General features: G+C 47.3%; 1 protein-coding gene across 1 annotated transcript in view; it reads left to right on the forward strand.

The window, feature by feature from the left end:
* The window catches only part of CYFIP2 (cytoplasmic FMR1 interacting protein 2), a 116,583-nt gene that overhangs the window by 45,106 nt on the left and 56,748 nt on the right, over positions 1 to 14,729 (forward strand). Inside the window, exons 10-17 of the mRNA XM_019653964.1 lie at positions 2,005 to 2,145; positions 2,697 to 2,822; positions 6,627 to 6,793; positions 7,568 to 7,715; positions 9,917 to 9,991; positions 10,936 to 11,089; positions 12,078 to 12,234; positions 12,740 to 12,836. Coding sequence (XP_019509509.1) covers positions 2,005 to 2,145; positions 2,697 to 2,822; positions 6,627 to 6,793; positions 7,568 to 7,715; positions 9,917 to 9,991; positions 10,936 to 11,089; positions 12,078 to 12,234; positions 12,740 to 12,836 — 1,065 coding nt within the window. The remainder of the gene's footprint in view (positions 1 to 2,004; positions 2,146 to 2,696; positions 2,823 to 6,626; positions 6,794 to 7,567; positions 7,716 to 9,916; positions 9,992 to 10,935; positions 11,090 to 12,077; positions 12,235 to 12,739; positions 12,837 to 14,729) is intronic.

Consider the following 14,729-nt stretch of genomic DNA (forward strand, 5'->3'; position numbering starts at 1 on the left):
CGCTGCTGACGATCACAAATGATTCAACAGCTCTGTGCCTCCGTCTCCTCCTCGGCAAAATGAGGGTAATAGTATCCAGAAAGGTTCATTGAGAGGGGTAAACAATGATGCATATTTGTGCCTAGCGGATAGTGATAGACTAGTAGTAATTGTGAGTCTACACGTGATCCCAACCATCTCCACCCTAGACAGCAAGAGAAACAGACTTCTGAACACTTGTGCCCATAGCACCATCTAATTATTTTTAAATTGCACAATAATGAATGATCATTGAACGAGTCAGAACAAGTCAGTTAGGGACAGAATAAATGCTCAAACCTCAGAAAAAATACAGATATGCAAAAAGGAAGGGAAATCAATCGCGTAAAATCCTCCCACCCAGAACCAACTGTGATTAATATTTGGGTGTATATATCCTTCTGGATCTCTTCTTATATAAACCCTTCGAAGAAACACATATGTTGGTTTACTAACACAGGTCCTCTGGTTTGCATTCCTTTGTTACCTGGTGCTCCTGGATGACTGCACGAGCCCATGTGCGCTCACTGGCTCCTCCATGTGGCTGGAGGCCATAGTACTCACAGTTATTTTTTAAATTATACACTTTATACATGTGTGTATACAAACAATTCTTGTTATTCACAGTAGTTATGTTCTACAAAGTGGCACGAACAGTGAATTAGCAAACACGGAACCACTGCTCCTGGGGGAAATACAGGGTTAGTTTCCTGGGAGCCTCTGGTCACAACATTGTCTTCAGCTCATCAATGCATAGCCTTGTTTGATGTGCTTTTCTGCTTAAAGACACCGTATGGAATACACCAAGAATGCCAAAAAAATGTAAGCACATTTTAAGAAAGGAAAGAACAATTAAAATTGTAATACTCAATATATACCGATAATAAAAGATGAATGCAAGTCACGTTTGACTTCTGCAATTACGAGAGGTGCTCAAAGTGGTTACCATCAGCATCCAGACAATTCTGACTATGGCGAACTACTGCTTCAGCAACGCTGACCAAAGTGTACACTTGTATACATTTTTTTTGGCATCTCTGGAATATATTGTTGATTCATTAACATGGAGTGCAACAGCCAACAGCACTGTAACTCCTGCCTGAACAGAGCTTATCTAAACCATGTGTGTTCTCCTTAAAGCCCGTTGTAGCCTTCTTGCACTAAGGAACACTACACCACACTTCAACACTTAGGCATGGGGGTCCATATTAAATAGTGAAATCACCAGTAAAAAGTACAAAAACTGTGAAAAATGTAGCACTAAATAAGCCACAAAGAGGGCACTCTTTACAGTATGAAAGCTGAAACAAGAAGGCAGGGCACTGCCTTAGTCAGCCTCATCTGGGAACATGACCTAAATTTTTCGTCATCTGCGTATGTCTGAAAATGACCACGAAGGTTCTGCGATGATTGATTTTGAGATTACAAATAATTTTTAGTGAGCAGGTGAATTCACAAATGATGAGGACTGGCTCTATGTATGTGTGTGTGTGTGTGTGTGTGTGTGTGTATACATGTATATACACACATATGTCTATGCATGTATGTATGCATACATACATTTTCTATTTCATTGTGGAATATTACATGTTCATATAGATGTTTGTCTTCACCCATGCTTTTCAATCAGTGAGTCATATCTAATTAATGAGTTGGGAAATCGATGCATTAAGAGCCCAGTTGCTTTGTGACAAATGTTGTTTCATGTATATATTTGATATCTCTAGGAAGGTATGTGTCTCTGAGGCTGTACTATGCATTTCCTCCTGTAAATTGCACCCAAAAAGTTCGAAGTCGCTGCTCTGCAACATCCCAGGGTGTTTGTGAGTGGGGCACTGGCGTCACACTGCCTGAGTTTGAACCCTCAGCCGTTTTACAAGCCATGCAGCCTTCAGCAAGGCACTTCCTTGTCCAAGCCTCAGTTTCTCTCTCTTGTAGTGTTTTTTGAGGGAATCAGTGAAATAAGGTATAAAAGTGATGGTGAAGGTGACAGCTGATATTCCCCAGGTGGTGACGGGCTCCGGGCTGGACAGCCAGAAGTCGGATGAAGAGTACCGTGAGCTCTTCGACCTGGCCCTGCGGGGCCTGCAGCTTTTATCCAAGTGGAGCGCCCACGTCATGGAGGTGGTAGGTGTCCCAGCCCAGAGGCCTGCCCCTCCCCTGCCTCCTGCAGCCCCGCCTCTGTTCGCTTGGAATCTGTCTGCTTCTGCCTCTCCCAGCACTCTTTTTTAAAGTTTTATGGAGATATAATTCACATATAACACCATTCACCCATTAAAAACAAATGTAGATTCGTTGGTTTTCAGTATTTTTTATAGAGTTGTACAACCACAGTCAAATTGAGAACATTTTTATTGCCTCAAAAAGAAACCCCACATGGTCACCTCCCATTCCCTGACCCCCACCCCCACTCCCCTGCCTCCCCCATCCCTAAGCAATCTACTTCCTATCTCTATAGGTTTCCCAATTCTGGATACTTCCTTTAAGGAGAATCCTATCACATGTGGTCTTTAGTGGAGGGCTTCTTTTACTCTGTATGTTTTCAAGGTCCGTCCACATTGTAGCACGAATCAGTCCTTCATTCCCTTTTGTGGCTAGTCCTCTGTTGCGTGGACACCCCAGTTTTGTCTATGCATCCCTCCGCTGAGGGACATTTGGGTTGTTGCCACTCTCCCCAGTACTCCTGGAAGCTGGTTCACCCCACTGACAAGTTCTGCAACAAGGACTGCCCTGGCACCGCCGAGGAATACGAGAGGGCTACGCGCTACAACTACACCAGCGAGGAGAAGTTTGCCTTCGTCGAGGTGGGTGCTGGCCCCCGAGGCTGCTGCTCAGGGTCCCTCCAGGTGGTTCTGGGAGTGGTTCTGAGCAAAACAGCAGCCTGGGTCCACCTCATGTGCACGCGCTGTCCTGTCCCCCGTCCGCCCTGTCAAGTTAGAATCGATTAGAAACCCGTTCTGTTCTTACAAATCCAAAGGAAAGTGTCCACTCCACTAGAAAAAGGGGCAAAAAGAAACCAATAGAAGAAACAAAGGAGAACAAGTGGCCAAAAAGAGATAAGACAAATGCCCAAACTGAAGAGTGCCCAGAGAGAGCTACAGATCGAAACTAAGATGAGACAGAGTGTTGACCAGGCAGGATGGTGAGGGCTCAGAAGATTGGCAATGCCTGTTGCTGGCTGAAGGATGGGGAATAGACCTTCTTACATCCGTTGAGTGGCCCGTCTACATTTTACAGGCTTTCTATGAGGGCAGTCTGACCGATGTATGCAAGTTTTTAATGTGTGTATGCTTTGACCCAGAAGCTCTTCTCCTGAGACTATATCCCAGGGAAATAAGCCAGCTGTGCAGAGGCATGCACGCAGCATTTATCACAGTATTATTTATAATTCCAAAATATGTGAAACAGCTGAAATGTCCTCCTGTGTGGGACCGGGTGAAATAAACGAAGGCACAGCTATATTGTTGAATACTATGTGTCCAGCCACAAAAATGGATGTACTGACAGGGAAAGATATACACTGTATGCGATTAAGTTAAAAAACAGGTTAAAGAACAACATGTAAAATGATCCCATTTATACTCAAATTAATATACTTTTGCGTATTTGCTCAAAACTGAAGAACATAAGCATTTATATTTATGTATTCACAACCATTAACTGGTCATTTCTGGAGGGGAGACTCTTACTTCCTGCTTTATAACCTTCAGATTTGTTTTTTGTTGTTGTGGTTAGTTAGTTTCATTACAAAAAGATCTTTCTATTTTGGGTGGGGGAGGAAACTCCTTCACCCTAAGTTTTGAGCGACAGCTACCTCTTTCATGACCACGTGTCAGAGACCTGGATACTAGCCCTGGGCCCAAGGTCACTTCTTCTCTCTGCATCTCAGCTTCCATCTCTGTAAAACAGAGCTGATCATCTCTACCCACGTCTATCCCAGCGTTGTTGAGAATTGAACAGTCATTGTCAAAGGAGGTTAGTGATGTCCATGAGCTGTGAAAGCTATAAAGGGTCAAGGCACATATAAGGGGCTTGAGTTGTTCTTTAGTAGATCTCCAGGCTGCACTTAGAAGGACTGAGTCTCGGGTGTAATTTCAGGCAGGGGACCAATTGTAATCACACTTGGCATTGTGCTGGGTGCTCCCCTGACCTCCTGGCTCTTCCACTGCTAACAGCCAGCCTGGAAGACGGTCTCCCTGTCGTCACCACTTGGAAGAGAAAGTCCTCCGCAAGCCTATTTAAAATGAGACTGACAGTCAGAGGGGACAGGCAACTTTGTAAAGCTGTTCGCCCCTCTTTCCTTAATGAAAGGGATACACATGCACTGTAAGACATTTAGAAAATGCGGTTCCTACCCCATGCCTACCCTCACCTTCCCACAGCCTCATAAAATCATCCAAAGACAACCACCAGCAACATGTTGCTATATTTCCTTCTAATCTTTTACTTGGAGAGGTTTAATATTTTTTACTTTATTAGTAAGCATTTAACATTTTTTTAATAAGAAAAAGAGCTCCTTATAGCATTTAACGATAAAACGAGGCACACGCAGTAACCTGCACCACCACACTCCTCCCCGAGTCCCCAAATAGGGAAACATTTTTTATCCTGTTAATTGCTTTCTTCTGGTGTTTACATCTGTATTTCTAAATAACAGGCTTACAGGGCTAGTTCTTGATTTTTCAATTTATGGCATTTTCTATTATTTCCTACTTTGGGAAATAATGATTTAGTTCTTTCATCTCTGCCCACCCACCCCTCCAGCCCACCTCCGCCCCAACACACCCAGTGTCCTTCCCCTGTCTTTGCAAAGTGGCATAATAATTCCACACTTTTTGGTGAAATTAATAATTACTCTGTTATTATAACCAAGTAACTATTATTCATTCCTGAGTCACATGGTCTATTGTGAACACATTTCGTGTACAACTTTTGTTTTCCCTAGAGCTAACAATTGTGAGAATTCTTTATATATTCTAGATACAAGTCCTTCGTCATATATATGTTGCAAGTACTTTTTCTAGTCAGTGACTTTGCCCTTTCATTTTCTTAGGGGTGCCTTTTGAAGAGCAACTCTATTTAATCTTGATAAAGTCCAAATTATCAATTATTTTCTGGTTTGAGATTTGTCTATGCTAGCTAAGAAATGTCTGCCTGGCTCAAAGTTGCAAAGGTTTTCCCCTCAGTCTAACAGATCTGCAGTCTACTGTGTTTGGAGTTATTCTGAAACTATTCCTTCCTTTGGTCCATTATCTCCAGGTTACATCTCTAGCCCGGAGCCCGGGTTCTTTTACAACATAACATTCCTTTAAGGCTTCTGTCCTGTTAGGTATTTCTCTGCACTAAAGCTCCTCTCCAGCAAAACCATTATACTTGTTGGTTCCAGTGAAAATCCTCACCTCCTGAACTCTCTTCTCACTATTTCCTCTACCTCAGAAGTTCTTTTTCTTCCTTTAAGGTTTAGAGGAAGGAAATGGCTTATTACCTAAGCTTATTCATTAATTTATTCGTTCCCTTCCAACACAAAGTTCTTGACGGTCCACTGTGGGCCCAGGTCCTGGGCAGGGGGCGTGAACAGCGTGGCTGAGCCCCGCCCCTGCAGCACGTACAGTCTGGTGCCAGGGGAGGAAGTTGAACACATCATGATGGGTGTGATAAATGTGGCGGCTGTCAGGAGGCTGACTTGGCACATGCTTTCCGCTCTGAATTCTGAACCAATCTAGGAATTAGCACTTGAGGCTGATGGGGCAGGGGGAGGAGAGGGGTGTCAAAGGATCAGGTTTATTGCTGGTAAAGCTGGACCAGAGAATGTGGCTCCCACCTAAGGCCACACCAGACTTCCTGTTTCTCCCCCATCCCCTTACACCTACCCACTGGGCAATAGGCAAAGCAGATACAGAAATACTTGCCTTCCTTCCTCGGGCGAATGGGGAAGGGATGGTTAAGAGAAGACAGGGACCCAGAGGAGAGGACACACACCCTGCAGACAGACAGATCCAAAGAGAGAGCGCCAAGGTCAGGCCATACTCATCACAGACACTTGTCTCCTCACCCCTGCAGACAGATCAGTGAGTTAAGGGGCTGGGGAGGAGGCAACTCGGGGCAGAGGCTTTCACCCCAAGACTTCTACAGGAATCCTATTTCATGGACTCAAGCGGCAGCTGGCCAAATGATTTCAAAAGCAAAGATGATATAACTTCTTTAAAAATGTTTATGGTACAATGTTGTATTTGATATGGTCTGTGGGTGCGTGTTCTGTGGAGAGGCCTGCAGAAGTCAGAATGGTCCTCAAAATGTGGCCCGTGGACCAGTGGCCATTGGTCAGCAGTCAGCATTAAGACAGGGAGCAGGTGCCAAAATGAACGCCGAGCTGCAGCGCAAAGCTCGCTCGCGGTCCCGTTTAGCTGCCATCTTTGCTTTGTAGCAGACTTTCTTGATGTAGGAGGCAGAGTGCTGATTTCCACTCTGGCACAGGTGTCTTATCTGGCTGTGAACTGGCACTTTGAGTAGCACTGGCTGGCCTTGTGATTCTGTGACGTGGTGAAGGGTGCTGGACAGACAGGTGTGCCGAGGCGCGGTGAGCCTGACCTTGCTCTGTGCCTGGCCAGGTGATCGCCATGATCAAGGGGCTGCAGGTGCTCATGGGCAGGATGGAGAGCGTCTTCAACCAGGCCATCAGGAACACCATCTATGCGGCCCTGCAGGACTTCGCCCAGGTGACGCTGCGGGAGCCCCTGCGGCAGGCGGTGCGGAAGAAGAAGAACGTCCTTATCAGGTGGGTGTTCAGATGGCGCTTTGCAGGGGCACGTCAGAAATGAGGGATGCGAGGTACAGGCCCCAGAGGAAGCTTCCTGCTCAGTCCGCTTCCAGAGCAGCCTCCGAACACACACAGACCCTTCCAGCAAGTTCCAGCAAGTTTTAGGAGGCCTTCTTAGGAGATGGGACATTTGAGATGAATTCCTCCTCAGTCTCTGGATTCAAAGCCCATGTCTACCACTGTCTATAACTGTATGAACTTAGTCAAGTTACTTTCCTTCTCTGAACCTCACTTTCCCTCACTTGTGTATTATGGATGATAATGGTACCCACTTCCTAGGCGGTTCCAATGACGACATGAGATGATCCGTGCATATACCTAAGCTCACAGCAATATGGAGCACGTTTGCAAGAAATATAAGCTATTATTATTAAAGCTTTAAATAGACAGAGATCTAATTGGAGTAATGGAGACTCTCCTATAACCAAAAAGAAAAATAGCCATCCTGCCTCACTCAGGTTCTCTCCCACTGCGCAGGCTCAGAGCCGAGTTGTTATAGCCAGTGGGGTCCTCAGAATCACCTGGGGTCCTTGTAAAGTGCACCCTTTTGGACTGCACCTCAGATCTCTTAACCCAGGGGTGGGGCCCAGGATGAGCATGTTTCACAAGCACCTCAGGAATTCTAAGGCAAGTGGCCCTGGGACACCACAGAGTCTAGAATTAGACTTGCAGTGTTTGCCTCCTTCCTTCCAGTGGTAAAGCCTGGTCTGAGCCTCTGTTCTTCCTTCCCAGTGTCCTGCAGGCAATCCGGAAAACCATCTGTGACTGGGAGGGGGGCCGAGAGCCCCCCAATGACCCGTGCTTGAGAGGGGAGAAGGATCCCAAAGGTGGATTTGATATCAAGGTGCCCCGGCGTGCCGTGGGGCCCTCCAGCACACAGGTAAGCGGCCCCAGGCACGGGCCAGCTCTGCTGATTCAGAGGCCAGCCAGGCCCTGGTAGGTCATCCTGGTGGGGCCATGGGACAGTGGGGTGGGGGATCCTCAGGCAGCAGCTGCTCTAGTCTTATTCTGCCATCTTGTTTTAATATAGGAGGGAGAACCACTGGCTTAAGATTCAGGAGACCTGATTCTAGTCCTAGATACCTGTGTGACCTCGGGTATATTACAAAAATCTCTTTGTGCCTCAGTTGTCTAATCTGGCAAATGGGGGTAAAAACAAGACTGGTAGGAGGACTTTAAAGTGAATCTATATGCATCTATCCTGTCCCTCTTTAATGAACCTTGGCCCCTTCCCCTGCAGTGACATCCTAGCTTGGCAATTCACAAGTTCTGTCTCTGACTTGCTGTGTGATCTTGGGAAAGTATCTTGACCTCTCTGAACACTGAAGATCTTCTCCATTAAATGATCACTTTGGATGTGATTATGTTATTGACAAAATACCCCTTTTATTATTCTACACATCCCCCCAAAAGCACAAGTATTGAAAGCCCTTGACCCCTTAGGGAAAGTCTAGTAATCAGAGATATTCAGGTTGTCAACCAGAGTTTCTGAACAATAGAGTTGCCTGTGGCTAATCCAAAGCAATTTGTAAAGTTAAGGAAGAAAAAAAAAAAGAGTAAAGGCTCTAGGCATTTTAGTTGAATCTTTTCCATCTACTTTAGGACAAATAGTTTCTGGTAGGCTTTTGAGGTGTTGGGGAAAAGCATGTGGATCCACTGCGGCTTTTAAAGGTCTTCCAGGCCTCAGAAGCCCCAGGCTGGGAATTCCTACTTCACATGACCTCTAAGCCTCTCTCTGCTCTGAAATCCTGAGTCCATGAGTCATCTGAGATGAATCGTCTAAGGCCTACCCCTGACCCTTCTCACTGTGTGTGTGTGTGTCTGTGTCTGGGCAGGGGTGCCGGGAGGAGGGACAGGCGAGATGTGTTCTCAGCGCAGTCGTCGTAACTTCCCCGGGCTGCACAGCCTGCAGGCCAGTTTGCACTAATCTTGACTGCTGGCTGTGGAACTCCCGAGGAAGCTTCTACAAACAGTTCTGTGTAAGGTTAAGGGCCAGAGAACTCTCCCTCCCAGAATGCCTTGGTGGGGCCAAGCAGGACTTTTGGGTGTATTTCTGTAAGTCCTATGACATGAGTGAGGGAGAGCCAGACAAGGCAAAAGCAGGAAGATGAGAAAGGATGGCCAGCAGGCAGAAAGAAAGAGAGAAGGGGGAGGGGGGGGTAAGGAAGGAGTATTTATATAGACAAGTGAGAGAGGAATGTCAACAACAGCTAGCCCCCCATCACCACCAGCGAGTCATGTTAGGTGGCACAGATGCATTTAATAGGCTCCTAGACAGAGCTGGAAGAGCCCTTAGAGACAAACTAGTCCGAGTCCCCTCCCCCTATTTTACAGATGGGGAAACTGAGGTCCCGAGAGGGGAAGTGACTTGTCCAAGCCACAAGGTGAGTCACAGGTTAAGGTGGGACAAGAACCAGGTCTCCTGACTCCCACCCCAGGGCTCTGTTAAGGCCTTCAGAGCACAGTAGACATGGGTATCTAGCAAAGCTGGGGTGTCGACTGTTCCAGTGAATTAAATGCTCTGCTCAATAAAAGTAGGTGGGAAAAGAGTTCCCCCTCTTATGGACGAAATGGATTTTCAAGTAGTTAGAATATGATATAATCAGTCACCCACATGGATTGGACTCGAAGAATCCTTTCTTTGAGGACCCCAAAGGCCATCATTGGCACACTGCTTCCCGACAGATTATTAGGGGTGATAGACACGCCCACTGACAGGCAGCAGAGGGTGGACTGTCTGATAAACTGGCCACCACGGTAGTTTCTTTACCATAAAGGGAAGTGCGATGGTAGGGACAGCATGCCACTCCTTCTGTGGCCGTGCTGCCCCTGCCCAGTGCCGGGCGCAGGATGGATAAGGTCCTAGAGACGGTCCAGAGGCAGCGAGGACCGATGTGGTGGCAGAGGGAGGTTGGAGCATCTCAGAGGTGGTCGGCAAGTGGCCCCTAGCAGTCGTGGCGGCTTTCCCACCGTATACAATACCTCTTGCTTTTCTCTCTCTCTCTCTCTTTTCTCTCTCTCCCTCTTCCCTGTCTCTCCTTCCCTCCCATTCCCTCCTCCTCTCTCCTATCTATGTCTTAGGCCTGCCAGTGGTCCCCGCGGGCTTTGTTTCACCCCACTGGTGGCACACAGGGCCGAAGAGGCTGCCGATCCCTGGTATAACACCGCCTGGCTGGGTTGGTTTGGGTACACTTCTCCAGGAGGCAGCAGGAACGGACTAGCCTGGCTCCTCAAGGCCCCTTCCAGCCCTAAGATTCAAAGACAAATGATGTGGAAAGATCTAGATTAGCACTTGTACCCTTTGCACTTAAGGCCCTCTGTACGCGGGAGTTAACTGTCTAGTAGGCCTCCTGTGTAAGTACCAAACTACACTACACCCACATTCCGACCAGGATTTTGCAGGCTGTGCAATGCAGCTGGTGCCAACAAGAGGGTAAAATTCCTCAGTAATGGATTCGAAATGCTGCGACTCATAAACTTGAGTTGGTGGGGGACTTTTTCTGATCATATCCTCTCTCACAGTTTCAGTTTCTCAGGATGTTAGAGCTGAAAGGGGCTGGTTTGAGAAAGCACCTGGTGGAACCCCCCTCATGGTAGCAGATAAGAAAACTGAGGCCCAGAGTGGGACGTTGTTGCCCAAGGTCACACAGCAAGTCAACAGCAGTGCCTGGCCTTGAAAGCCCAGCCTTTTGATTCTCAGCCCAGTGCTCCACCCATGGTGCCACCATGGCTGTCCAGGAAAGCAGAGGGTGACTCCAGAGTGATGTGGAATGAGGTTCTCCTCTGATGCCCATGCCCTTGGCTGAGCAGGGCAGACAGGAACCTGGGCCTTGATCTACCTGGTATTACCAGGTCCACCTACCCAGGGGTGCCACAGGCCCCGGGCAGTACTGCCTTCCCGGGCTGGCTAGATTCCCTCTTGAAAGTTGACATGTTCCAAATTCACTTCTCCAACCCTAAAATGGTGCTTCCTTAAGACAAAGCTTTTTAAGGGCAGGCATCTGCAGAAAAAAAGAAAAACATAATTGCAGTGCAAAGCAACCTTTGCCCCTGGATGGGGTGCCAGCCCCTGACCTTCCCACCTTATTTTCTCTTTCAAGCTGTACATGGTCCGGACCATGCTCGAATCACTCATTGCAGACAAGAGCGGCTCCAAGAAGACCCTAAGGAGCAGCCTCGACGGCCCCATCGTCCTCGCCATAGAGGACTTCCACAAACAGTCCTTCTTCTTCACGCACCTGCTCAACATCAGTGGTGAGCCGCAGGGTCTGGGGAGAGCATGGGGGCTTCCAGGGCCCAGAGCCACTAAGGCTGTCAGGCCAGAAGTTGCAAAGAGACGTGATTGTTGGCCCAAAGGGGCACATTTTGCCACCAAGGGAAAAACACACACTTTCTGGTGGACTCTGGGACCTAGGAAAGGCCAGGCTCAATCCAGCTCTTCTGACTTAGCTGGAAATATCTGTCTGGTAGGCATCTGTGGCTAATTTGTCACGGAGTCCTTAGTAGAGGGGGATCAAACACAGTAATACACACGCAGACACAGCTGGGCCCTAGATCAGCCTTTGTGTTCTAAGCAGCAGCTGATCGGTGCTCTTTGCTCCTAGCAAGGGAGGCTCCCGGGCTGTATCCCGATCCTGTGACCCCCTCTCCTCTCCTGTTATGATGCAGGCCCAGGTGCGACAGGGCAGAGTGAAGGGAGAGCCGCTCCGCAGGGTCGTGGGAGTGCGAATGAAGAGCCGTCTTAACCAACACTCCAAAGTTCTCCATAGAGAGCAGCCTAGGAAGGGCCTTGGAGGCCTCTGAGCAGTCAGGGGCCCAGAATTACCACATACAAGTGGCTGCAGCGCTGTAGCCCAGTTAAAAGCAGACACCTGGAGACCTGTTCTGACACTATTTGTACAACAAGCACACTTTGGCCTTAGATTGCTTGTTTTTGGGGTGGCTCTGTAGGGAGGAGATGGACATCCTGGGGACATCTAAAGCCCTAAAACATCCCTGTCGCCCTCCCCCCATGCACTGCCACTGTCTCTGAAGTTTAACAAACCCTGTCTTCTAACTAGACATTAGCTGGGCCTTCAAGTCCAAGAGCGCAGGATCTACTGATCGAGTCCTACTTTGAGGACTTGTTGTGTACCTAGCACGCTCATAACAATGGCAATGACAATGAATAAAAACAGTAAGATCTAATATCTTTTGGTGCTTCCTCTGTGTAACCCAAGGCTCTTTCCCTCATGCTTTTCAGAAGCCCTGCAGCAATGCTGCGACCTCTCCCAGCTCTGGTTCCGAGAATTCTTCCTGGAGTTAACCATGGGCCGGAGAATCCAGTTCCCTATTGAGATGTCCATGCCCTGGATTCTAACAGACCATATCCTGGAAACCAAAGAACCTTCCATGATGGAGTAAGAGGCAGAAGTAATTGGGCTGGCAAGGAGGTTCCTGGGGTACAGGTGGAGGGTAGTTTGCCAGTGAGCTCTGTTCTTTCCAGAACTTTCCAGATGATGCCTGGCCCAGGATCAGGTCATACCAGATTTGACTCCACCTTGCAGATTGGTTTAGAAATCTAGCAGCCCACCTGCCCTTCCTGTGCTTTGTCAGTCTCCTAACAGCCATGCTGGGAAAATTACCATCTCTGGGGATCAGGAAGCTAACATCTTTAATTGCCACGGATTTCTTTTAGTCCCAGACTAATTTTTGTAGGTCTTGGATTTATTACCATCATGGACTTTTGATTTCTGTGGGCAGACTGTAAAGTAAGTCATTCCTAAGTAGAGGCTGGGTGGCTGAAAGCTTCTCCTTTCTTGTCGATGAACTTGCTCAGCTTTTCACCCAACACTTCATATTTCCCAAGCAGGTGGGTTAAGAAGATGATTAGTAAGCTGCTGGCCGTTGTTTTTCCCTCTTCAGGTACGTCCTCTACCCGTTGGATCTGTACAATGACAGCGCCTACTATGCTCTGACCAAGTTTAAAAAGCAGTTCCTATACGATGAGATCGAAGCCGAGGCAAGTGACGCGCGTCTCCTTTTCTTCCTGGAATCTTGTTCCGAGAGGGCTGGGCATCGCAGATCTGTAGCTGTTGGCACAAAGTGGGGTTTCTTAGTCCATTGAAGCTGCAATAACAAAATACCACAGACTGGGTGGCTTATAAGCAACAGACATTGATTTCTCACTGTTCTAGAGGCTGCAAGTCCAAGATCAGGGCGCCAGCATGGTTGGGTGAGAGCACTTTCCTGGGTCACAGATTTCTCATGGTGTCCTCACATGGTGAAGGGGCGAGGGAGCTCTCAGGGGTCTCTTCTAAGGTCCCTCTGGGCTCACTAACCCTATTCAGGAGGTCCATCCTCATGACCTCAGCACTTCCAAAGACCCCCATCTTTTAATACCATCACCTTTGGGGGTTTGGGTCTCAATATATGAATTAGAGGACCATCGAATGGGGAATCAGCGACATGTTCTGGAGAGTGATCTTTATAAATATCATGATCATCAGAAAGGACGGAGAGCAGGATGATGGTCTTTCTTAATTTTCTAATGGGTCTTTTATGGTTTGATTACTTGGCTAATACTAACAACTTTAATACCACCTATCAGCTATTATGTATTTACCATTTGCCAAGCACAGTGCTAAGCCCTACATGAACATTTTAAATACTCTTTACAACAATTTTAAGAATGGCTACTATCTATTTTACTTTAAAATCTGAGGGGTCAAATGTCATTACCCCAAGGTCACATGGCTTACAGAGTGTCTGTCTGGTACTGGTAGGACTGAAATAGCCATCCTTTCAACTATTAAGCTATTTAATGAACAGTTACTCAATGGCTTTATTTCTGTAATGGTCAGGATATGCTAGGTTATGCTGCAATAACAAACAACCTCAAATTCTTAGTAGCTTAAAACCAAAGGTCTATTTCTCCATTATGGGTTGGCTGGGGGCTCTGTTACGTGTAGTCTAACCTGGGACCCATCTGGAACATTCACTAGTTGCCATGGCAGGGGGGAGGGTTCGGGTGAATCACACTCATACTTAAAGCATCCACCTGAAAGTGACACATGCCATTGGTCAAAGCAAATCACATGGCTGTACCTCCTTTCAAAGAGGAGTAAGGTAGTGCAGTCCTACCAAGGGCCACCAAAGACCAGAAACACGAGATAAATGGTACTAATGACTACTGAAATATCTCAGTTTTGCCTTCTGGAAATTGGAATGATGGTCTCTGCCCTACTTAAAAGTACATGGGGTCATATAAACATAGAATGAGGCCAAGTAAGTAAAACTTGCATAAAAATATAAGGCATTCTTATTTATAAAAGAAAGACATGCATATTTTAGGGTAAATGTCACAAAATTCATTTGAAAGTTTATGTGTTTTAAAGAAAAGCTAGTGGAGATGCTGCTTTCTTTCTAAATTCTTTGATTTCTGTGGGAGTTGAAAATCTTGAGGGACCCCAATGCAAATCTGTCCTGTGTCGTGCCTCCTTTCTCTTTCCATCCCCAAACCCTGCACCATGAAGGGCTTCATGTATATGTATGTGGATACCCGAGCTTTGTCAACTACCCTGCCCACAAACAATGGCCCCTTGGCCAGCCCTGGGCTCTAGGGGTGCACATACCTGCAGAGTGGCTCACCCTCAGGGATAAATCCAGGGAAAAGAGCACAGAGGGCCTGGAAGGGGCTTGTGTCCTATGGGAAAGGATACCCAAAGCTGGTTCTAGAGGAGGAGCACAGGGTATGAGTGGTCACCCCCACCTGGGCCCTGCAGCGTCTTTGCCTGGAGGAGGCCCAGTGCCCTTGAAGTTCAACGTCTAGGTCAGAGACCTGGGTTATCTGCATATGAGGACAGCCAGCCCTTACATGCTACTGTTTCTGTGTTCAGAATAATACCCGGGGTGT

The sequence above is a fragment of the Hipposideros armiger genome, unplaced genomic scaffold, assembly GCF_001890085.2.
Source record: "Hipposideros armiger isolate ML-2016 unplaced genomic scaffold, ASM189008v1 scaffold_211, whole genome shotgun sequence".
Lineage (NCBI taxonomy): Eukaryota > Metazoa > Chordata > Mammalia > Chiroptera > Hipposideridae > Hipposideros > Hipposideros armiger.